We start from the raw sequence: 23,921 nt of genomic DNA, 5'->3' as shown, positions 1-23,921 counted from the left end.
TATTCCAGGTTCACTTTGAACTTTTCTGCTCTAATCCTATAATCAGCCATTCTTCAAGAAGCTGGGGTTCCTTTTAGTAGAAAATGGTATTTAGAAGCCAAGATCTGGGCACGTGATGTGCTCACTGCTATTGGGATGCCGCTGCTCCCAGGCACTCTAACTCCTCTCTATGGAAAGAGCTAAGAAATGTATGTATGCATGCATGTATTTATAGACATGCATTTGACATCTATAGTATTTCTATATTTATTAGTACTTCTTAAAATCCGTGAGTTCACACTAACATTCTGATTCCAATCTAGTATCAAAGGGTTTATGCTAGTTTTCTCCCTTTCAGTATCTGTAACTCTCTTCTCTGACAGACTTGCTCACTCCCATTATCCTTACCATACCTATCTGAGCAATCTTTCCATATTTAACCAATCTCCCAGTGCTGCTGCCACTCCAGTCCTGTGACTGGAGTACCTGTCTCACCTCTCTTTGGCTCTGATACAACACACCAGTGTCTCCCTGTATGTGTAGGCCTCCTCATCCTACTTGGGCTGTGACACCCTTGGCCAGGCCACCACCTACCTTCTCTGTCTACCTATAGGCCTCACGACTGAATTGTTCAGGAAGGAGAAGATAAAGAGAAAAATACTTTAAAAATTAAATGTTTAAAAATATATTAAAAAATAAATAAATAAAAATAAAAATATATTTAAAAAAATGGTATCCATTAAATTGGAACTTGTTATAATTCAGACAGCCAAGCTGAAGTTCACTTTTGCATCACCTATGAAGAACAGGTTTGTTAAGTAAATTAATAGCGTAAACAAGCTTGTAACCCAGATGTTTAACCTACTTAAGAAAACTAATTGTTTTCAAGCACTTTAAAATCAGTGGGCATATACTTGCCTTTAATTATTGTCTAATTACAAATGATTTCTATTTTCTTCATTATGGCTTTGATAACTCCTCTATTTGATTACACTTTAAGAAGTACTACTTAAACTTTATCAAGTTAAAATGCTTTTTAAAATGTCTTTATTAACCAATTTGGCTTTTATTTTTAAAGTTTATTTATTTATCTTGAGAGAGAGAGGGAGAGAGAGCATGCGCAGGGGAAGAGAGGGGCAAGAGAAAGGGAGAGAGAGAATCCCAAGCAGGCTCCACACTGCTGGAGAGGAATCCAATGCGGGGCTTGATCTCATGAACCATGAGATCATGACCTGAGCTGAAATCAAGAGTCAGATGCCCAACTGACTGAACCACCCACGCCTTTTTAAATGAATCATCTGAAATCAGGTTTTAATCATTCACACTGATTTCTCTTTTTTAGTTAACCTATCATGCTGCTCAAAAAGAAAATGCCTTCCTTTGGAAGAATCTATCACGGGTATGGAGTGAGATACGTATGGATGTGTGTACACGCTTTTTTCCCCCTTTTTGCCATGGGGGCAGTTGAATTCGGCATATTTTTCTATAAGAAACAGCCTTTTCTCCACTACTAAAAACCGGCTGTAACCTTTAGCTCATCATAGAACATCACCAAGACAGTTAGTGTGGCCTGAGGGTAGCCCCGATGTGATCCCCAAGTTCAACTGGAGCCCCAGCAGGTGAGGATGGTGGGGTTGCCAGGGCTCAGAAATGCGAGCCGACTCCCCACCCCCACCCCCTGGCCTTGCCTTGCCTTCATCTCCTTGGGTGAACGCTGGCACAGCAATGGCTGCCCCCTCCACCTGGGCAGTGGTGTGTACCAAGCCAGCTGGGTGGGTGTTTGTGGTGGGGCCTCACAGTGCCCGGGAGGAGATGAAGTTGGGAGGTTTTCCTTATGTTAAACTACGTGTAGGGTTAAATTAATACATACATACACAATAAATAAAGAAAAAGAGAGAAAACAAAACCAAAACCAAAATGTCTTTCAGTGGCCACCCAGGACTGCCCCTAAAAGCTCCCGCTCTGCGTGTCATCAGTACTTGCCTCACTGTCCTCCGTTACTTGTTATGGGTGCAGGGCTGAGGACCCCCGTGAAGCCATCAGTTCCCATCATTTGAGTCCATATTTTATTTAAGACATTCTACTTTATAAAATAGGGATTCACCCGATTACCAAATTAGTCTGCACTGCATTTCTGAAGGCTTAGGAAGAGAAGACATTCTGGAGTTACAGCCCCTAGTTCCTCCAACATCCGTGTTTATGTGGCCTCAGACCAGTTACCAACTGGTGGAGACAACTCTCCACATCTGGTTGTCGGGAGGACTAAGTAAGGCAATGGGAAGTACTGGCTACAGAATAGGCACTTCATGAATGTGAGTTCATGATCTCCATCCCCACCCCACTCGTAGCTTCGCAGAAAAACATGGTTAGCATTCAGAGCAGCCTTTCCCAATTCTGTCACACACAGCCTCAGAGAGAACCTATAGAAGAACATGGGTCGTAGTTGCCAGCTTAAACTGTGTCTATCACTGCCCCTGACCAAAACGAGGGAAACATGAAAAAAATCACCAGCGAGAGTTCTAGGACCTAAAAATGAGCAATCAATTTATCCCCTGCTCAGGAGAATAGTATCAGTATTCATGGGGGAAAGAAATGAGAATTAAATATAGTCTGTATTTTCTATTTTGACTTCCAAATAAAGGTGCCAACTAATCCTAGAGACCCCAATTAATCCTGGCCTGAGAGTTACCTGATTTTTGCCTAACCAGCTCTGTCAAGTCCCAGTGACTAAATATCAGGATTTACTATCTGATAAAAGAAGATCATGGCTGGCTCAGTCGGTTAAGCATCCAACTTTGGCTCAGGTCATGATCTCCCGGTTCATGGGTTCGAGCCCCATGTTGGGCTCTATGCTGACAGCTCAGAGCCTGGAGCCTGCTTCAGATTCTGTGTCTCCCTCTCGCTCTGCCCCTCCTCCACTCACGCTGTCTCTCTCTCTCTCTCTCTCTCTCTCAAAAATGATTAAATGTTTTAAAAAATTTTTAAAAAAGATGTTATCAAAAATCCATTAGAGGTAAGCAATTTTAAACACCACAGGTGTCAAAATGTGATGCACTATGGCTAGCCTAGCAATGTGTTTAAAAAAAAAAACAAAAAGAGGGGCACCTGGGGGGCTCATTTGGTTAAGTGTCTGACTTCGGCTGCCTCAGGTCATGATCTCACGGTTCTTGGGTTCAAGCCCTGCTTCATGCTCTGTGCTGACAATGTGGAGCCTGGAGCCTGCTTCAAATTCTGTGTCTCCCTCTCTCTCTGCCCTCCCCCTGCTTATGTGCTCTCTCTCAAAAATAAATAAACTTTAAAAAACCAAACCAAAACGAAAACCCAAAAAACTAAAAAGATGGGATATCTGCGTGGCTCAGTTGGTTAAGCATCCAACTCTTGATTTCCAATCAGGTCGTGATCTCCCAGTTGTGAGATCTAGCCCTGTGTGGGGCTCTGTGCTGAGGATGGAGCCTGCTTAAGATTCTCGCTGTCTCTGTCTCTCCCCCCCCGCACCTCTCCCTCTATCCCCAGCTCATGCTCTCTCTCTAAAAAATAAAAAATTAAAATTAAAAAATTTTAAACAGAATAAAAACCCCAAGAAGACAAAGAGAAAAAAAAAAAATACTCTTCCCCAGCTGGGAACCAAGCAGAACCACAAAGGTCCCAATACATAAGACATTTCAAACACATGTCCTCAACATAAAACACTAGGATCAGGAGGAAATCTAAACATTGCCAGCAAATAATGCCACATGATCTATTTTTCTGTATATTCAGTATTTGAAATATCAAATGCTTTTGGCATGTAAAATTATGTGGTTTTGGTGTGTCATTTCTTTTAAAAGCTTGAAAATTTGTTTACATTGAAGAAATGGAAGATACAATGGCATTCCTTCCAAACTGCCTCAAGAGCAAAGCCAGATATTAAAAGATACCACCAACACATTGTTGCCTCCACAAATAATCCCTCCTTCATAGAGAAGGATAAAGGGGTGCACGTGTTTCATTTGCAAAGCCTCTGTGCTTCCTAATAGCCTCCCAGCAAAGGTCAAAAAGCATCTCCCTTGGATTTGCATAGCACCCAGACTCTGAGTGACAGGTCACAGACCCCAGGGCCAGGGGCTAAATTCCTCACCCAACACAAGTCCAACAGGTTACCCAGAGGAGCCTATGTAACCTGAAACAGGAGGGGACTCTCCCCAAGAAGAGAACACAGTCCTGTTGGTCAAACTAGGAACTGTAAAGTCTTCTCTAACTGTGAAATAGTCTTTGTTTCCTATTGAAGGATGTGGGGGCATGAGGAAGGCAGGTGGAAAAAACAGAGTTCTACATAAAATATACTGTTGCCTAAAAGACACATACTTATTCTTAAAAAGGGAGGCAACAGTCCACAGCACCCTTCCATGCCACCTATTTCTCCTCGAAGGAAGGGGTGGCACAGCAACTTCAGGAAGCTATTGCAGGAGCCTTGGGCTCCTGCTCAGGCAGTAGGACAGAGTGCGCCAGCAGGCTGCCTGGGCCACTTCCTACCTGTGTAACCTTGGACAAGACACTCAACCTGTCTGCGCTTAGCTTGAAAAGTCTTCATGAAGACTCACGAATTAACATATGTAAAGCACTTAAGAACAGTGTGCCCGGCATTCCTTACAGGAAACACAAAGCAAGTAATTTTATCTTTCTGTTATTGTTATTTTTTTAACATAATCTCTATAACCAACATAGGGCTCAAGCTTACAACTCCGAGACCAAGAGCTGTGTGCTCCACGGACTGAGCCAGCCAAGAGCCCCTCTTTCCTTTCTAACACAGAAGTTCTCACCTCCTCCAACCCAGACCCTCTCTTTCCCTATTCTTGCAAGTCATTTGCCACACACTAGTTTTATCTTACTCCCAACTCAGCCTGAACTCTCAAACATTTGCCAGCATTCCTCCTGAAGACTTCACCTCCAGTTATCTCACACTACCTATCTAGGCTAGTCCTCACTCAGCCTCAGACGAACCCTAACCAACTGTGTTCTTCACCTTGACTTGCTGGAAAATGCCGGCAAGGCCAAAGATCACTGCAATCACAAATGAAGAAGGCTCTTCTCTCTCAGCTAAGCCCTGAGAGCTGGTAGATGTTTCTTTCGGTGGTTTTCTTCCTTTTCTTTGGAGGTGGGGGTGGGAAGACTGTTCCAAGTATTTTATTGCTCATTAGGCTCCCTTTTCTGCTCAGACTTCATCTTCTATTTTATAGAGAGGAGCGACTCCCATTCAGAGGTGAATGTCTCTCAGGGGAACTCCCTCAAATCTTTCTATTTCCAAATTTACTCTTCCCTCTCCAAGGCTAACCTGTCACATACAGCAAATCTCTTCCCACACCCAGTTCTCTTCCCGGACCCTCCCTCCCGTGTTCAAGTCAACTAACCGTATCAAATGCCTACTGAGTACCAAGCTCAGTCCATGGATGGTGAGGATACAGAGCTCATCCTATACTCTCAATCGTTCTCTCTCTACTTGCTGCTTTCCCTTAGCCTTCTGATTCATGCTTTAGAATGTAAGCCCTACAAGGATAGGGCTTTTTATCTATTTCGTTCACTGTTTTATCCCTAGAGACTAGCATAGCTCTTAAAACAAACACATAAATAAGGCACTCAATACGTATTTGTTGAGTTAACCCAAGTCATCCTTGATTCATGTGTTCATTCAGCAAATGCTCTGGAAAAGCAAAAAAAACAAATAATCTGACTAAAAATGGGCAAAGGACCTGAACAGACATTTCTCCAAAGAAGATATTCAGATGGCCAACAGACATATGAAAAAATGCTCAACATCACTCATCGTCAGGGAGATGCAAATCAAAACCACAAGTTTTCACCTTATATTAGTCAGAAAGGATAGTATCAAAAAACAAGTAATAACAAGTGTTGGCAAGGATGTGGAGAAAAGGGAACCCTGGGGACACTGCTGGGAATGTAAACTGGTGCAACCACTGTGGAAAACGGTATGGGGGTTCCTCAAAAAATTAAAAACAGAAATACTCTACAATCCAGTAATTTCACTACTGGGTATTTAACCCAAAGAAAACAAAAAACACTAATTTGAAAACATACATATGCATCCCTATGTTTACTGCATTATTTACAATAACCAAGATATGGAAGCAACCTAAATGTCCATGGACAGATGAATGGATAAAGAACACATAGTATTTATACAAAGTAGAATATTACTCAGCTATAAAAAAAAAAAAATGAATCTTGGGGCACTTGGCTGGCTCAGTTGGTAGAGTGTGCAACTCTTGATCTCAGGGTTATAAGTTTGAGCCTCATGTTGGGTACAGAGATTACTTTAAAAAAAAAAAAAAGAGAGAGAGATCTTATCATTTATGACATGGATGGACCTAGAGGGTATTATGCTAAATGAAATAAGACAGAGAAATACAAATATCCAAGTCTACAGAATGTTACTCATATGTGGAATCTAAAAAACAAAACAAACCAACCAGAATCATCAATACAGCAAACTGGTGATTGCCAGAGTGGTGGGGGTTAGGGGAATGGTAAAATAGGAAATAGGTGAAGGGGACTAAGAGGTACAAACTTCCAGTTGTAAAGTACATAAGTCATGGGGATGTCATGTACAGCACGGCATAACGTATGGAATTGTCAAATCACTACCTTGTATGCCCAGAACTAATACAACCTTGTATGTCAATTATATTTTAATTAAAAGTAAAAAAAGTCCTCTGCAGACTCACTGTATGTCAGGTACTAGGGTTACAGAGGTGAGTACAACTAGTGCCTGACCCACAGCTGCTCATTGTATTGACCGAAGAAGATCCCCAAACCCATGGGGAGACTTCCCAATGTGACATCAGGGGCAAACAGAATGACAATGTGCTGGGGCTGCTGGGCTCAATGGAGCCCTGAACCTGACGCACTGAGCAACTCCAGGCCAATCTAACTACTCAAACTCAGGGTTTATCTCAACTGACCCCCTGATGACTATCCTTCACTTCCCTAAACTCCTGTCTGGGTTTCTTCTGCACCACCCTTTTTCCTGTTTTCATCCCACTCCTCTGGCCGTTTGCTGAGGGAGCACTGTCACTCTCATGGCCTAATGACCATCTCTATATGTAAATTGACATCTGGGAAACTTCTCTGTTGAGCTCCAGACCCTTATTTCCACCTGCCCAGCAAACACCTAAAATATGTCCAAAGCAAAACCACAGCCTTTCAGGTCCCACCCTCACCCTAGTACATACCCAAAACCCCTCCTCTACCCACTGAAACGTCCATGCCAACTCCTGGCATCACTCGTTCACCCAGCCGGGGGCTTACACACAACTCGTTTTTGCATCATATCCAATGGATTACACTTCTAGAAATGTCCCCCAAATCTGGTCTTCCCATCTTTACTGTCACTGCCTTAATTTCCAGTTATAAAGTCAGTCAGTCATGGGAATGTAATGCACAGCATGAAGAATATAGTCGATAGCATTCTAATAAAGCTGTATGGTGACAGATGGTTAACTACATGTACTGTGGTGAGCACTCCTCTTACTTTGGCCACAATCTCTCCCCCTCCATCAGATCCTCGACATGCAGATCAAGTGAAGCAAGTTGATTTTTTTAACTGCCTTCTATAAGATGAAATCCCAATTTCTTAGAATAGTCAAAGGCCAACCAACACTTCCACTTTTGCCCAGACAGCCTGCCCTTAGTTCTGCTAATATATCACCATCTCCCACACTCGCCCAGTTCCTAACTCCTTGTCTTTTTTTTTAAGCTTTATTTATTTTGAGAGAAAGAGAGAGAAAGACAGAGAGAGAGAGAGAGAGAGAGAGAGAGAGAGAAAGAGAGAAACAGCAGGGGAGGGGCAGAGAGAGAATCCCAAGCAGGCTCCCAGCTGTCATCACAGAGCCTGAGGTGGGGCTCAAACCCTGAGATCATGACCTGAGCCCGAGATCAGAGATCAAAGTCGAATGTTTAACTGATCGAGCCACCCACGTGCCCCTAAGTCCTTGCCTTTGTGTATGTTCTTTCCTCTGTCTGAAATGCTAACAATAAAACTAATGAAAACAGAAGCTAACACTGACCTCAAGCAATATGCTAAGACATTAAATGTCTTCCCATTTAATCCCCGTGACCTTTCCTTGAGGTAGGTGCTATTATTGTTATTCCTCATTTTACCAGTGAGAAAGCGCAGGCATACAGATAATATTTGCCCAACACTGGGCAGATCTAACCACACAGCTATCTGGACTGCAGGACCCAAGTTCTTAACCACTACACTTATGGCACCCCTGATTTACCCACTATCCCTATCACCAAGCAGTTCCTAATTCCCTTTAAGACACAGCTCAAAAGTTCCCTCTTTGGTGGAGACTTCCCCAGTGCCCTAGGCCTCTCTTCCCATCCTCTAGGGGTCCTTGGCATCATGCTTTTTTATCTTTATTACAGGCAGCCTCACTGGTTGAGTCCCAAAGATAAGTTAGGTCTTTTTTATCTGTGTATTCCCAGCACTACACAGCGTCTGATACACAAACACTTAGATAATAAACTCTTCCAAGTACAGGGAACCTGAAGAATATCCTGCTCAAACTCAAGTCTACCCTACATGTTACTGCTCCCAAACACCCTCCACTGCTACCCTTATCCCGGCCCAGGCCGCCTCCAGGCTGAAGAGGCGAAGCCCTTGCTGGGGCTGCCACGCCCACAACCAGCTGATAGCATTATCACTGCCAGGCAGGTCAGGGAGCTGCTGGCCATGCCCTCCTTGATTACAGAGTAAAGTGCATCTAAGAAGCACTTTCTCTGGCAGAAGAAAGACAAAGGGAACACTTGATGTGGGGCTGCCAGATTTAAGGTCTTGGTCATTTAAAGTGTGCAGGTGGGATGGCAGACATAAAAATGTACATAATTTTATAAAACCTGCCATGGCTATTATTCATTACTCATAAAGAGCCAATACAGGCTAGCAAAAACGTACATAACTAGTATTTTTTTTAAGTTTCTTTATTTATTTTGAGAGAGAATGAGTGAGAGAGAGAGAGAGAGAGAGAGAGAGAGAGGGAGAGGGAGAGGGAGAGGGAATAGGAATCTTAAGCAGGCTCTGCGCTGTCAGCATGAAGCCCAACATGGGACCCAATCCCACGAACTGTGAGACCGTGACATGAGCCGAAATCAAGAGTCCAACGCTCAACTGACTTGAGTCACCCCGGTGCCCCCATAAGTAGTATTATTTAGTTCTGTGATCCACCTGCCATTTTTACATAATCACCATGACTATATATTTCATTAAATCAGATACACTTTGCTACAGGTTTTGATTACTCTAGATTCCACAACTGCTCAGCACCTAATGGAATTGGTTTGTTTTTTCTTTTTTTCTTACATTAAAGTAGAATGGTTACTTGCTTACAGTATATGCAGAGGGAACAAAGTAATTTTTTTTAAAAAGTATGAGTCAATGAAATCATCACCACTGTAGCCAGTAAATAAGAACGAAGGAAGGTAGTTCCAGAACTTGAAGTAAGGTTTATTCCTATGAGTGAGGTTAATAAAAACCAGGAAGTACACAGTTAATTGTAATACATGCTAAGAGATGGTCTATAATTAGGATGTGGTTCCCAAACGCTGAACTTTAGTACCTGTGCTGATCTATATTGCCTATGTAATGGTTTTCATAAAGCTATGTTCAACTTAATGAGATGTCTCTTATTCTGAGACCTTCCATTCTGTTTGTTAAAATGTTTTCTTTCTTTGAAATTATGGTAATAAGTGAGGAGTTTTTAAAAAATGCCTTTACCTGGCAAATTTAAAACTGGTAACTCATGTTGGATCCCAATACTGCTTTTACAATGTTACAGTTTCCTGGAACCCAAGTCTGGGAACCACCATGTGAGAGTGTCTGAAGGGACTTGGGCCAAATCTAGCTTGTGTGACTAGGATGTAGTTCTAGAAAGCAATAACCAAAACAGAAAGCTAATGATGCATTTCCCCAAACTGTGCCTGAAAAAAACAAACCTGGTACTTTACGATTTTATATATATACATCACTTAAGATTCCCAATGCACATTAGCATCTTAAAGACTCTAAGTCCAGTAGTGAGCAAAGACCAGTTTCATTCAGTTTGAATCAGGAAAGGAATTTTTTTTTTCCAGGCAAGCCTATTAGTTGCCCCAACAAACAGGGGGAAATGCTGAACTCATCAAATGTATTACAATGTGTGTGAAAACAGAATGTGTTAATAGCAGACATACAGCTTTATGAAACCTGGCTCAGAGGGGGCAGGGAAGCACCCCCTCCTCCAAGTCGAATTTGGCAGTGTTTTCTGTGGGGTTTTTCCAAGAGAATACATAATCTGGTAAAAGGATGCTTTCTACTTAAGTTTCTCTAAAATCTAGAGGAAAACCATTCTTCAGTATGGATGGTCAATTCCTTTTTGATCTGAATGGAATGCTCTGCACAGGGAGGACAACATCCTGGTCATCAAAAATATCCATCTCCCACACACTGAAATAACAAATTAATATTTAAAAAAAATCGCTTATGAATGTGGTTGGTATGATAACTGACTGGACTGATACATTTGATTCTCAAGACCAACAAAACGGGGGATCAGATCCTGGAATATGGTGTTCCAGGGGTGGAACTTCCCTAAAACGTCTTTGAACCTCAGCAACACAACCCTCAGTGGATCATTAAATCAATTTAGTGAGTCAGGATCAGCTTTTTTGGTTTGGGGGTTTGTTGTTTGTTTGTTTTTAACAAAACAGACTTCAGAAGAATGTATCAGAACACATTACACATAGTGCCAGAAAGTAAATACTTCTGCTTCAGCGCATACATCCACATATGTACAGGGCCTCCAAGTAAATTGCATTTCTTACTGTAGAGCCAATCAAAAAGTTTGAAAGCCACTGTTCCAAGCTACCCAATTATCTATCTAACTTCGGCTTATAAATAGGAACTTCTTGGCATAAAAAGAATAGCAATTATTTTCTGTAAGCAAAGGAGCAAAAGAAACAATGGCACCAAGAGGTAAAAGACGGGGCTCTGGGCTCCTGGGAAGGAGGGAGCGGGGTCTCCTGCTACGTCTCTGTCCTCACGACAGCATTAAAGGGCATTACTTTAAGCCCACCACTATTCAGTCTGGCTTTTACAAAGGCAGACAGGGATAACCAAAATGCGCTTCTAAAGGAAAACAGAAAAGTAAAGGATTAATTTCCATACTGATTAAAAACAAAACGAAACATGGGACCTCACGGAATAGCTGACGTCTCAAACCCTTACAGGGCACTTCACAGAAAAGCTCGCTCCCCTATGTCTGCTGAAATAAAACGGTGCGCAACCGAAAACCACTGCTTACTCTCCAGTGTGGACAAGCTTTGGTTCCAACTACAGTTCACGAGAATTTCTATCTTTACTGGTTGTTACTTAAAAGGTCTAATTAGTAACTACAAAGCAACCTAAATCAATGACATGATTAAATAAAAATCTTTGAACCTGCTTTGTACAAACCACTCTTATTTAGTAAATAAATATTATACTAGCTCAGGATGGCAAGAAATACAAAACAGTCTAAGGCCAAACAGCCTGCACAACGCCAAACAGAAGTGAGATACGCACACAAAATAATTAGCCCTTTGGCACTCCTTTTCCACCCTCAAACACCTCCGCCTACGCTAGATGGCTGGGACCACTGACTGAAAGTTTCTAAGAACACTCAAATCTTAATTTCGTACCTCCCTGTCTGGAACCACCACCAACTCACAGACTTCAAATTCAACCAGGTCAAACAGGGGGCAGGAGTGCTCCCGTATCTCCAGCTGTATCTGCTTGTAAATGTAAGCCTCTGCACCTAGCAATTCTGAAACATGACACAAATTGGTACGTTAAAGAACTTCTACCAAGGTACCATCCTGCTGACCTTAGCCAAAACAATTTTTTAAATTCCTGTTTTAAATTTTGGAATCTGGGGGTGCCTGGGTAGCTCAGTTGGTTAAGCACCTGACTCCTGAATTCGGCTCAGGTCACGATCTCAAAGTTTGTGAAATCGAGCCCCGCGTCAGGCTCTGCGCTGATAGCGTGGAGCCTGCTTGGAATTCCCTCCCCCACTCTCCCTCTCAAAATAAATAAATAAACTTAAAAAATTTTTTTTTGGAATCTGTGCACTTGCATAAAAGTAAAAAGTTCATCTCCTCACATTCAAAGTTTAGGATCTGACCCTTCCAATTCTAAAAATTCCATTAGCGGAGTCCAACATGTGTTCTAAGAAACACCAGTCCTGTGAAATGCTTTGTGATGCCCTGGCTATTTTCAAAATGCGTATTAGCTGTAAGGGAACCCATTTACTTTGAACAACCCTGTGCTGTCCAATACGGTAGTCACGCATGGCCAGTATGCACCTGTAAAGAGGCTGGTGCCACTTAGCAACTGAAATTTCAACTGTATTTTAGTTCAATTAATTTAAAATTTAAAGTTGGTACTCATTTCCATTACTGGAAAACTTTTGTTATGTTTGGAAAAACTTGGGTATGTGGATATACTTTTTCAACTGTAAATTTTGTGAAATCTCAATACAGATCAAGTATTTCTAGTGAAAATTTCATATTCAAACTGAAATGTGTTGTGAGTATAAAATACACACCAGATTTCAAAAAGAATGTCAAACATCTAATTTTAAGTATTTAAATTTTTAAGTATTTAAAAACTGATTTCACATCAAACTGCTAATATTCTGCACATACTGGGTTAAAGTATACATTATTAAAAGTAATTTCACTTATTTCTTCTACTTTTTTAATGTGACACCTGTTAAATGTAAACACATGGCTCACATTCCATTTCTTTTTTTTTTTTTTTAAGTTTATTTATTTAAGCAATCTCTATACCCAACATGGGGCTCGAACTCACAACCCTGAGATCACGAGCCACATGCATGCTCCACCAACTGAGCCAGCCAGGCGCCTCTCCCATTCCATTTCTACTGGATGGTGCTGGAGTAACCTAATGATTCCCAAACTTTTCCCACTGTAACACCTCCCAACACTAGGTTTGGGAACACGGCAGTAACCACATCCTGTTCTTCTGGATGACCACATCTGAGATTGAGAAGTCCTTCCCTTCTCTTCAGCGACTATTACGAACCGTCCTACACAATCACCTGCCTTTCAATCCTTTCCCAGGTCCTGTTTCTCTTCCTGTCCCCAAGGACCTATTCTCAGTTCTCTTTTCCATTCTCTGTACTTTCATGGTGAGCTCATCCAGTCTCTCAGCTTCAACTGTCATGTCTGTGTGGATGACTTCCAATTCTTGATCTCCACCTCTGACCTCTTTCTCAAGCTTCAGCTTCACACTGCCAGCTGCCTGCTAAACAGCTGCCTCTGGAAGTCCCACCAACTTAACTCAGGATGTCTGACCTGGATTACATCTTCACTCCTGTATAAGGTTCCCAACATTCACCTTGAAAACCCAGAGTCCCTGGTCCCTCTTCTAGCCTCACCACCACAGTCTTATGGCAGACACTTTTTTTTTTTATAGTTTATTTTGAGAGAGAGAGAGAGAGAGAGAATGAATCCCAAACAGGCTCTGCACTGTCAGCACAGAGCCTGATGTGGGGCTTGAACCCACGAACCGGTAGATCATGACCTGAGCCGAAACCAAGAGTCTGGTGCTTAACTGAATGAGCCACCCAGGTGCCCCTCGAAGACCCTTTGTTAACAGTCCCATTTCGCCACAACTGGCCTGCCTGACTCTAGATCACGCACTGCCCCCGCTGGCCCCGCGGCCCCCGGCCTCTGCCCCTGCCCCACTGCCATTTAGCATTCTCAAAAACCACTTTGATCATGTTTCTATCATATTTTCAACAAGTCCCCTCTATCTGCCATCCAACTACTAGCAATCCAAACTATGAGCAGGCATTTCATCTCCCCTGTACACCTCTGGGCTCCCGTCAATCCTCCCGCTAGACTGCTCTGCCCTCTATACAATTCTGAACCTTTTTTTTTTTTTAATGTTTATTTATTTTGGGGAGAGAGAGAGAGAAAACGCAAGATTGGGGAGGAACAGAGACAGACAGGGAGACACAGAATCTGAAACAGGCTCCAAGCTGAGCTATCGGCACAAAGCCTGACACGGGGCTTGAACTCAAGAACGGTGAGATCATGACCTGAGCTGAAGTCGGATGCTTAACCGACTGAGCCACCCAGGCGCCCCCAGTTCTGGCCAACCTTTAAGGCTCAGCTCAGTTACACAGTCCTCATAAAGTGTTTAATGATCAACCCGACTAAAATTAGTCTTTCTCTTCCCTCAAATTCCTTTGGCATTTTTAATGGCAACCATTATGGTAATAGGAGTATGTGGTCTTATCTTCTTTATAAAATAGTGTCCCCTTAACAGATCCAACAGCATCTTGCACTGCTCGTTGCCATCTTTGGACATCTTACCAAAGAAATCAACTTAAAAAGGAAAATGTTGGAGGACTCGGACTACTGATGATTCTCAAATCTTTGTCTCCAGACAGATATCTAATTGTTTCAGACTTTCATTTGGATGTCTCAAAATTCAATAACTCTAAAACTGAACTCATTATCTCAACCCCACACCTGTCTCCCATCTAAATGGACCCCCCACTCGGCAAATGATACCACCATCCCGTTAGTAGCCCAGGCCAGAGGCAGAGGCATCATCTTAAATTTCCCCAACCCTCATCTTCTCATACTCAGAAAATGTGTTCAGGTCATCTGAAATCTTCTTCCTAAATGTCTCTGGATTTACCCCCTTCTTCCCAACTCTGCTGTGAGTTCAGGCCACCATTACCTGGGATGCCTTAATACTATCTGGTCTTAAACTCATCTCTCCAGCCATTTTCTACAGTGCAACCACAGTCATCCTTCAAAAATCCAGTCTGAACAGGTAACATTCCTGCTGGAGACCCTTTAATTGCTGTTTAGATAAAGACTTCCAAAGATGGTTTACAGACCTTCTGCATCGGGCCAGTGTTTACCTTTACAGCTTCACTTCTTATTTTCCAGATCATCTCTTTCCTTACGTATGTCACACTCCAACCATGTCCAAGTATTCTCCGAGTACACCAGTGTCCTCTCTTGCCTCAGGGCCTTTGCACATCCAGTCCTTCTATTTGGGTTGGGTGTCCCTCTCTTGTAATCGCCCAACATGCTGCACACTGGCCAGCCTCCTTGCATTTATATTCTTTCTAACTTCAGCAATGGTACCTGGAAAAAAATCTTCACACTACTTCTATCCAGCATATACTAGATACTCAATAATTACTTGTTGAATGAGTGAGCAAACATAATAATTTTCTGGGTTTAAAAAAAAATGCCAAAATCAATGAAAAAGCCATTTCTATGACATCTATATTTATTTGACAGCATTGTATAAGGGCAATTGGCCTAAGTTTTTATTTTACCTGTCTTTTGAATCAAAACCATTAATAGCTTAGTTAAATATATGGAATTTATATCTGTAGGCTCAGAATAATCACAATGAAGGAAAAAACACTGTATTTTATCTTCTCCCTTGTCTTGTAAATTTGGGACCAACTCATCTGAAACTGTTGAGAACCTTTTGATGCAAAACACAGAATGTAAGAAAAGCAGCCAAGTAAATGTGGATCCATCACAGAGGCAGAGCCTGCAGGAAACTGGAGAGCATGAAGAGACGACATCAGACCCTAGGAATGTAGGTAGGGACTTTAATAAAAAGAAAAGGCTCAGCGCTACTCCCATCCTTATCCAGGCTGAAGCTCAGTGCAATCAGTGCACACATTTCATGATCCTGCAAGGCATGAGAGAGAATGGAGGCATCTGTGGGGCCGTAAAAGTCTTTCTGGTTTATTTAACAAAGGGGGGGTAGAGCTCAGGGGAAGGAAATACTTACTAAGCAATGAGACCAGGTGCCAGCTCTTACATACAACATTTCCTTTATGGTTCACAACAGCATCTTATCCCCATTTTACTCACGAAGAAACAGGGGCTTATGGTCACGTAGCTGGTCCTAATGACCTTAGACTCAAGTGTAGCTCAAATACATTTTATCGAACACTCAGTCCTGCTTAGCCCAGTTCTAGATGCCGGGGACTGAGCAACAAGCAAAACAAAATCTGCTCTCATGAAAGCGGAAGGCTTTGTGGGGAGTGATGCACCATCATACACAAATAATGTAATTTCATTGAGTGACACAATTAAGGGATATTAAAATGGTTCAACTGACGGATGTGATAGAGTAACCAGGGAGGCAACTTAACTTGCAAGGTTCTCAGGGATCATTTAAAAAATAATTTTGAGGAGACACTTTTGCATGACTAACAAACATGTATAAAGTGACTATCTTGACAAACCTTCAATGGAAGTCTCTGGAACTAACGAGAAGCAAAAATTACCATTCGTTTCCTGATTCTCAGCAAAGAGACTACGAGGTGACATGAACTACAGTGCTGTCCTAGTCCTAACCCAAAGCAATCGGTTAGATAGTCACCAGATGCTGAGTATTTCCACACGAACCAAGTGGCTGTTCAGGGAGATGGCCGACCAAATTCTTAGGTCCCCCCGCACCTACAACAGCACCCAACACACACCAGGGCATAATAAATGATTGCTGAATGAACATACGAAGGAAGAAAAGAAAATGTTCAAATGTCACTGACATGGGTTAAATCCCTTTTCAGGCCAAGTGGCTTCAATTCACCCCAGCCCACTCCACCACCAGTCTTAACCACAAGAGGGTAAGAGAAGGTAATTTGTATAAACTGATGAGCCATACTGTACTAGGAAACAATTAGCGTGTGCTGCCCCCTCCCCAACCAAAGATGGTCAGAAACCCCGTCTTTAAATCACATGTTACACTTAACGAAAATCTAATATCCAAATGATGACTAAAAATAAGGGGCTTCTTTAAAGAAGGGCTCTCCTAACGCAGGTACTCAGGACACTTCCATAGCAGGTACTTGTTATAACTACTGCACACTTAGCACCAAGTTGTGATGGCCTCTTTATCGGAGAATCTTCCTTGCTAGATTGGTACTTCTTGAGGGTAGAACAAAGCACATTCATCTGTATTGCCTCAGGGCTTTGTCCAGTTTAAACTGCACACGAGGGGCGCCTGGGTGGCTCAGTTGACTAAGCATCGACTTAGGCTCAGGTCATGATCTCAGTTCCTGAGTTCAACCCCCACATCGGGCTGGCACGCAGAGCCCCCCTCTGGATCCTGTCTCCTTCTCTCTCTGCCCCTCCCCCACACGGTTGCACACAGGTTCTCTCTCTCTCTCTCTCAAAAAAAAAATAAACATTACAACAAAATAAAAATAAACTGCAGAAGAACAATGAGTACACTAAGTTACAAAAATTAAAATTTCTCCAGGGGTACCTGGGTGACTTAGTCTGACTTCAGCTCAGGTCATGATCTTGTGGTCCGTGAGTTCGAGCCCCGCGTCGGGCTCTGCTCTGACAGCTGAGAACCTGGAGCCTGCTTCAAATTCTGTCTCCCTCCCTCCCTGCTCCTCCCCCACTCGCACTCTGTCTCTCAAAAATAAATAAACATTGAAAAAAAATTTAGGGGCGCCTGGGTGTCTCAGTCGGTTGAGCGTCCGACTTCAGCTCAGGTCATGATCTTGCGGTCTGTGTCGAGCTCTGTGTCGGGTTCTGTGTTGACAGCTCAGAGCCTGGAGCCTGTTTCAGATTGTGTCTCGTCTCTCTCTGACCCTCCCCCGCTCATGCGCGCTCTCTCTCTCTCTCTGTCAAAAATAAGTAAACATTAAAAAAAAATTTTTTTTTAATTTAAATTTCTCCAAAACGTTTCAGTCATGGGGCAGATGGGTAGGGTGAGGCCCACCTCCTACTACTGTTATCTGCTGGGCCTGCTCTGTGGAAGCTGAAGGCCTCCTGACTCCACATCACTCTTGCAGTGTCTCTTGTAGAGGTGAAGAACTGGAAAAGCCTTGGGAGACTTGCTTCAATGTTTAGAAGTTTATTTTTAAAGGATGGTCCTAGTGGTGATGGAGAAGGACAAGCGGCCATTCAAAGCTGTACAAGAGTTGAACTTGCACTAAATACCAAAGATGCTGGTGCTTCCTTTCTGGCACCCAGACGGTAGGACTGAGAAACAGTTGAAAAATAAGACACCACTTCTGATAGATAAGCACTATCCATTTTTGTGATGTTTCGGTAAAATCGTAATAATGATTTTGTGACATTTCTTTCTGAGGCAGAGCAGCTGTGAATAATGACATTACTATAGGATCACAAGTAGACCCAGTGTAAGGAAAAATGGATTGGGGGAGGGGGCATCTTAAGTAAGAATCATACTCATTTTCTCCGATAAGAAACTTCCTCTGCACACGCCATCTCATTTTTAAAAACCGTAACGTGCAAGTTCTGATATCCCTGGTTTCTGCTCTTCATAACATCAGCCACATCTCTAAAGTTTTTAAAGCTCCATTTCACGCTATCGACAGAAAACAAAAACTTCAACAAAAGGCACAAATACTATCCATCGGCACACTTGATACTCATTTTTATGTGCTTCTGAATTACCATACTTTGGGCCCTGCAGGAACTTAGATCCAAAATGGCAGCTGGGCTTCTGAAACTCACCAGAGCCCTAACGCTTAACATACGTGAAACGAGGTCTTATTTATCCCACTTTCCAACCTGTCTAGGGGAGAGAAGTATTTCTAAAAACATTTCAGACACTCAGATGGCATTATGTCCGTGTTCATTCTATCATCCTCCTTCTTGCCTGAGAGAGTAGGTACCCTGCTTTTTTTGGTTCCTCGGCTCCACAAACTGAATTAACCTGCTATTCACATGTTTACACGGACCACGGAAACAAGCTAATGACAAAACATGGAAAGCTTAGGTTTTTCTCTTCTGTAAGGCCAACTTAGGAAATGGGTGTGAAATCGATCATCTAAGGAGTGAAGCCCCAAGTAAGTGCTTTCATTTTCAGAAAAAAACCCAACAATGATGAGAGCTCTAATTTTCCTTCGGCCCACCACACAGCAACACTCCCTATCACTATGGTAATTTCTAGGTCTTTTCCTTTAAATTCAAGCTGTAAGAAAATTTTTAAAGAGACAAATTTGTTGCAGACTACCTCTTTAATGTAATGTTTCCAATCTCTTTCACACAAAAGCTGAACTTATATTACCAAAAAACGTACAGTGGTTTTAAACTGTCATATCTCTACTGATTCCCACTACTAATATAACAACATTAATTTTAGAAAAATAATAAAAATACTTGCTCTTTAGAGACAGAGAACTTTAATTATCTTTATGTATTCAAATGCAGAGTCTTTTTGTTAAATTAGCGTGAAAGTCCCTTCATCTACACACAATTGCCCCAAAGAAACAGGCCATTTTCAGCACAAGGGGCCAATCCATTTGAACACTGAATAAAGCTTTTGAAAGCACTATACACCCTCTTCCAGACTGTCAAATTTTCAAAACGGGCCAGCATTTCTTCCATTTTTTTTTTAACACTTGCAGGCCCAGCAAGCATCTTATAATTAGATTAATTAAAAAGGAAACAACAACACTGCTCCCTTCTGATCAAAATTATTCCATTTATGCTTAATTAGCTTTAATCCAAGTCTACGTATTTAATGATGGGGATATGACAATTCCAGGCATTTGCATATTTTAAATACCTTTCTAAACTATACTTTGTAACAGATTTAGAAGAACAGTCTCTTTCTCATGCCAGTATGCCACGCATAAATCAGGAGGATACAAATTAGGAAAAAAAAGAAAAAAGAAAAGAAAACAAGGCCTCTCAGAGCCAGGGATGTGCTGAGGGGGTGGGGTGATTTACTCGGGGGTGGGGGCAATTTCCCCGCCACATCACAAACTACGACCCTTTCAGCCCACCAGACGAGAGAGAAGCATTACATCACACTCTTACAATGATAGGGGGAGGTGGCTCTGAGAAAGCAAGTTTTCAGCTTTCTTTCCTCCCTGCTCCCAGGCTTTCTAGAATCCTGTATTGGAAGTAATGGAATTTAACTTCAGGGCACCGCACAGTTTCGGGGGTAATGAACACCCACATCCATACAGCTACCTATTTACGTGACCCTAAACGTCCACTTCGACAATGGATACACGGCCCAAACAGGCAACCACACACACAGATGCTGAATTTGTGCCGAAAAGCCCAGTTCATCTGTACAAAATGAAACAAAAATTTGTAACCCGTGAGAAATGGAGAAGGCCAATCTACAGGGAGAAACTGATAAAGAATTCATTCCTGGTGGGGTGAATAGCTGTTTAGATCTTTAAAACACCATGTTTACAAGATAGTCCTACCACTTGGTTCGAACCACGATCAAAATAAAAGCGCATCTGGCTGCACATTTGAGAACACACACAGAGACCCGGTGTAAATGAGCGCGCGCCGAGAAGAGACGGGTGACCCACACATTGCTTGGGAGGTTTTCAAGCAGGGGAATCTACAAACCCCAAACCTCCTGGTGTTCACTCGCCCCCAGCCTGATGTTTAAAATGTATCAGGTCTTATTTTAGGTTTTACATCTCTCTAGGAAGGATGGCCTAGCTTTAAAGAAAAAAAAAAAAAAAAAAAAAAAAAAAAAAAAGGCTTTCCATGGTTGTGCTTGCCCTCCCAGATCCTTTGTCGGCCTTAGCAGCCGAAAGAATGCAAACCCATTTATATTTATGCAAATTTTTGCAGCAGATTTAAGGGGGCAGGGAGAGGTCTGTGTTTTTTAAAAACCTCTTTCTAAATATCAAATTTCCAGTTATTCGTAGTTTCATTGATTTGCAACACAGAAATGATGATGAAAATCTGTATATAAATTAAAAGTGCAATTAAATCACTTCAAAATTTAATATTCTACCAAGGCTTTTCCATTCCTAAAATGCCGAACCAAAAGTACATCACGGGTCTGATTTACACAGATTCACGAAATGTCTGAAGCCAGTCTCCATGCTAGACAAATGTCCATTTGCAACAGCACTAGTGAAAACGGTTAGACAAGATCCATATAAATCAATTGGTTTAAAAAAATTGAAAATATTTACCAACCTCATAAAGTGCAGCAGTGCTTAAATCCAGCAAATTGAGGCATACAAGGTAGAAATGGAAATGAAAAAAGGTCCAAAAAATGATTTCTTTTTGTCTATCTGTTTTTTTGTATTTTAAATATTCAGAAACCAGCAGAGACTCTGTCGGCCATTTTGGCTTGAACTAACTCTCTCACTCACTCTCCCTCTTGCTCTCTCTCTCCCCCTCTGTCTCTAAAGGAAGCAGCTTTTTGTGACCTTCAAATAGAGGCGGATCATGTGACTTCGGGTAGGTCTGTCAATCAGGAAAGGGGAGGGAGCTGGGGAATGGAACTGCCTTAAAGGGAAAGCAGCCCTTTTCCACTCACTTTCATTTGTGAAATGCTGTTATCTCCTGCTCTCCGCCTACACGCACTGAATGTGAAAGTGGCAACAGCATAAGGGTAACAGATGAACAAAATAGAAAAACCTTTATTGGTTTATAGAAATAACCAATGCTCAGTTGCGAGCGATTCTTGCAGATCCTGGAGGTTGACTTCCTTGCTACAGTTCTTTGGCTGTTTGGGCAAGCATGGGCTGGCAAACTGCTCTTTAAAAGGGGGCTTAAACAATGCTTCAGCCAAACAAGAGACTAGTTTTTAAAGATTAAGGTGAAATATAGGGCACAACTGATCTCCGGCAAGCTCCTAAAATGCACAGAAGACCAAAAGGAAACACCAAAGTAGAAACGGAGACTGGCAATTCAGAGAAGTTAAGTGACTTATCTCAAATCACACAGCTAGACAGAAGCAGAACAGGGGTTGGTTTCCCACATTTATCGTTTTTGGTGCATGTGTATCTGACACTTCCCCTCCCCCCCCAATAAAAACTATGCTGCGGCTACCAAGCTGACTTCCTCCAGGATCTGGCAGATTCCAGCCTTCTTTAATCCCCTCTCCCACCTGAGGAAACGGCTCTGCAGCTGACAGCAGTAAGCATGAAATTAAACACCTACCTGCTTTCCCCAATCCCCAAGTCCCTTCTCCTTGCTATATACATCTTGTTACATCCACCCACCGAAGAAATCCACGCAGGGTTTGTGTGTCTAGCTCTGGGGCTAACAGGCTGCGCAGGTGTCGTTAGGCAAATCCCTTTACCTCCGGAGCCTTTTCTCGTTCGGGGACTGTAAAGACTGGACATCACTAGATGGTATCTTCGGTTCCTTTCAACTCTAAAACTCTGCACTTGGCTTCTTTCTTTTAGCAGTTCTGTTCATCTTATCCTTGCCATCTCAAAAGTAATCCATGACTCCAGGAAGGCTTTCTTGACCCTTCCAGGCGAGGCCAGGTTTTCCTGTTCAACACTCCAGTAACGTCCTTTATTCCTTCTTCACAGCATTGCTCATAACCGCGATTTATTATTTGCGTGAGAATTTGCTTATGGTTGATCTCCCCCAGTGTGTATAAGGGCAAATACCACATCTTCCTCCATTGCTGTGTGAGGCCCCACATAGTAGGTGAATAAACGAATGAAGGAATTACTTGGACTTCCATTCAGAAGTGCTGGGCAGCAGGAAATGTGCCATCCAACTATAAAGAACGGAAGTCACATGGTTTCCAGAAACTCACCTCCATCTATTTATTCTAAGGAGTTGGACGGCTTAGGAAATAAATGATAGAAAGCAGGCAAAACCCTGTCAGACTCCATCTATCTCTGTAAACTAATAAAGGTGGGATTCCACAGTGTGAGTCTCCCAAATGAATGCGGCTGACCAAGGGTAATCTGATGTGCCATCCAGCAGAGAACCCATGGATTCTGTAAGCCTGGCATTCCTCGAAAAGGAACCTATGAACCCTTCCTAAATCTCACATGTTTATCATCCTGTACAGCCTCCCTCCCTCCCTTGATTTTTCCACTCCGATGGAAGAACAGGAAAGGGGCTGTTTTAGGGCAGGCGGAGGCCAACGCCTCAACGATGTGGCAGCTTGAGTATTTATGGTGTAAATGCTTCCACTGTCTTAGCGCAGCCCCAAGTAGAGCAAGAGCCAGGACCCAGACAGACAATTGAGATGTAGGCAAAAGCAGGAAACTCCTTGGATGGAAATTTTGAATATTTAGTCTATTTTTATCCTTCCAATGCCTTCCAGCTGAGTTACGGAAAGCTTACTTACGTGGAGCACGCTCAACATGTTAAAATGCATGGAGAACGTATAGCTGCCTTGTTTTCATTTGTGATGCTCCCTTGTTTAATGTCTTTATAATTTTGTTAAGTCTCCAATCCCCAATACAAAATATTATATATATATATATATACAATATATATAATATATATATATATATATATGTTACCTTGTGAGTGTTAAGCAAGCTACATAAAAAGCCAGAAAATACAAACACATTTAGAAACAAATATTAGTTCTATTTTCAAATAATACGCTCGATAGGTTTTCTTCAACCTCCAGACAGCTTTGTTTTGTGAGATACCTCTAACCTTAAAGCAATTAGTCCACTTGCTCACTGAAGCAACAACTGAAATAAATACGTTATTTTCAGGGGCACGTGGGTAGTAGCTCAGTCGGTCAGGCATCCGAATTTAGCCCAGGTCTTGATCTGGTGGTTCCCGGGTTCAAGCCATAAGTTGGGCTTTCTGCTGTCTGCCTGGGGCCCACTCTGGATCCTTTGTCCCTCTCTCTCTCTCTGCCTCTCCCCTACTTGCACATGCGTCTGTGCGCTCTCAAAAATAAATAAACATTTAAAAAATGTTATTTTCATTGTATTTCCAGACATTTTGGACTCTGTGATATATTTATTGTACTTTTTTTATATTAACCATAAAACAGTGTTTTTAAATTATATTATTACAAGATGAGTATACAAAGTAATAAAAAAGATTACTTTTTTTAAACAAATATACCAGAACTTATATACTCAAATGGGTGTTCTCTTTCAAAGTTG

General features: G+C 42.1%; 1 protein-coding gene across 12 annotated transcripts in view; it reads right to left on the bottom strand.

The window, feature by feature from the left end:
• TNRC6B (trinucleotide repeat containing adaptor 6B) overlaps window positions 1–23,921 on the bottom strand; it is a 249,515-nt gene that overhangs the window by 114,433 nt on the left and 111,161 nt on the right. The window contains exon 1 of one of the 12 annotated variants that reach the window (XM_060659490.3): window positions 21,010–23,233. The exons of the other annotated variants lie outside the window; for them this stretch is intronic. Within the exon in view, the coding sequence (XP_060515473.1) occupies window positions 21,010–21,014 (5 nt within the window). The 5' untranslated portion in view covers window positions 21,015–23,233. Of the gene's footprint in view, window positions 1–21,009; window positions 23,234–23,921 lie in introns of those variants that run through there. 12 annotated transcript variants of the gene reach the window in all.

This window comes from Panthera onca, chromosome B4 (assembly GCF_046562875.1).
Source record: "Panthera onca isolate mPanOnc1 chromosome B4, mPanOnc1 haplotype 2, whole genome shotgun sequence".
Classification (NCBI taxonomy): Eukaryota; Metazoa; Chordata; class Mammalia; order Carnivora; family Felidae; genus Panthera; species Panthera onca.
The sequence above is the reverse complement of the archived record's forward strand: the minus strand, read 5'-3'. Positions and strand labels throughout refer to the sequence as shown.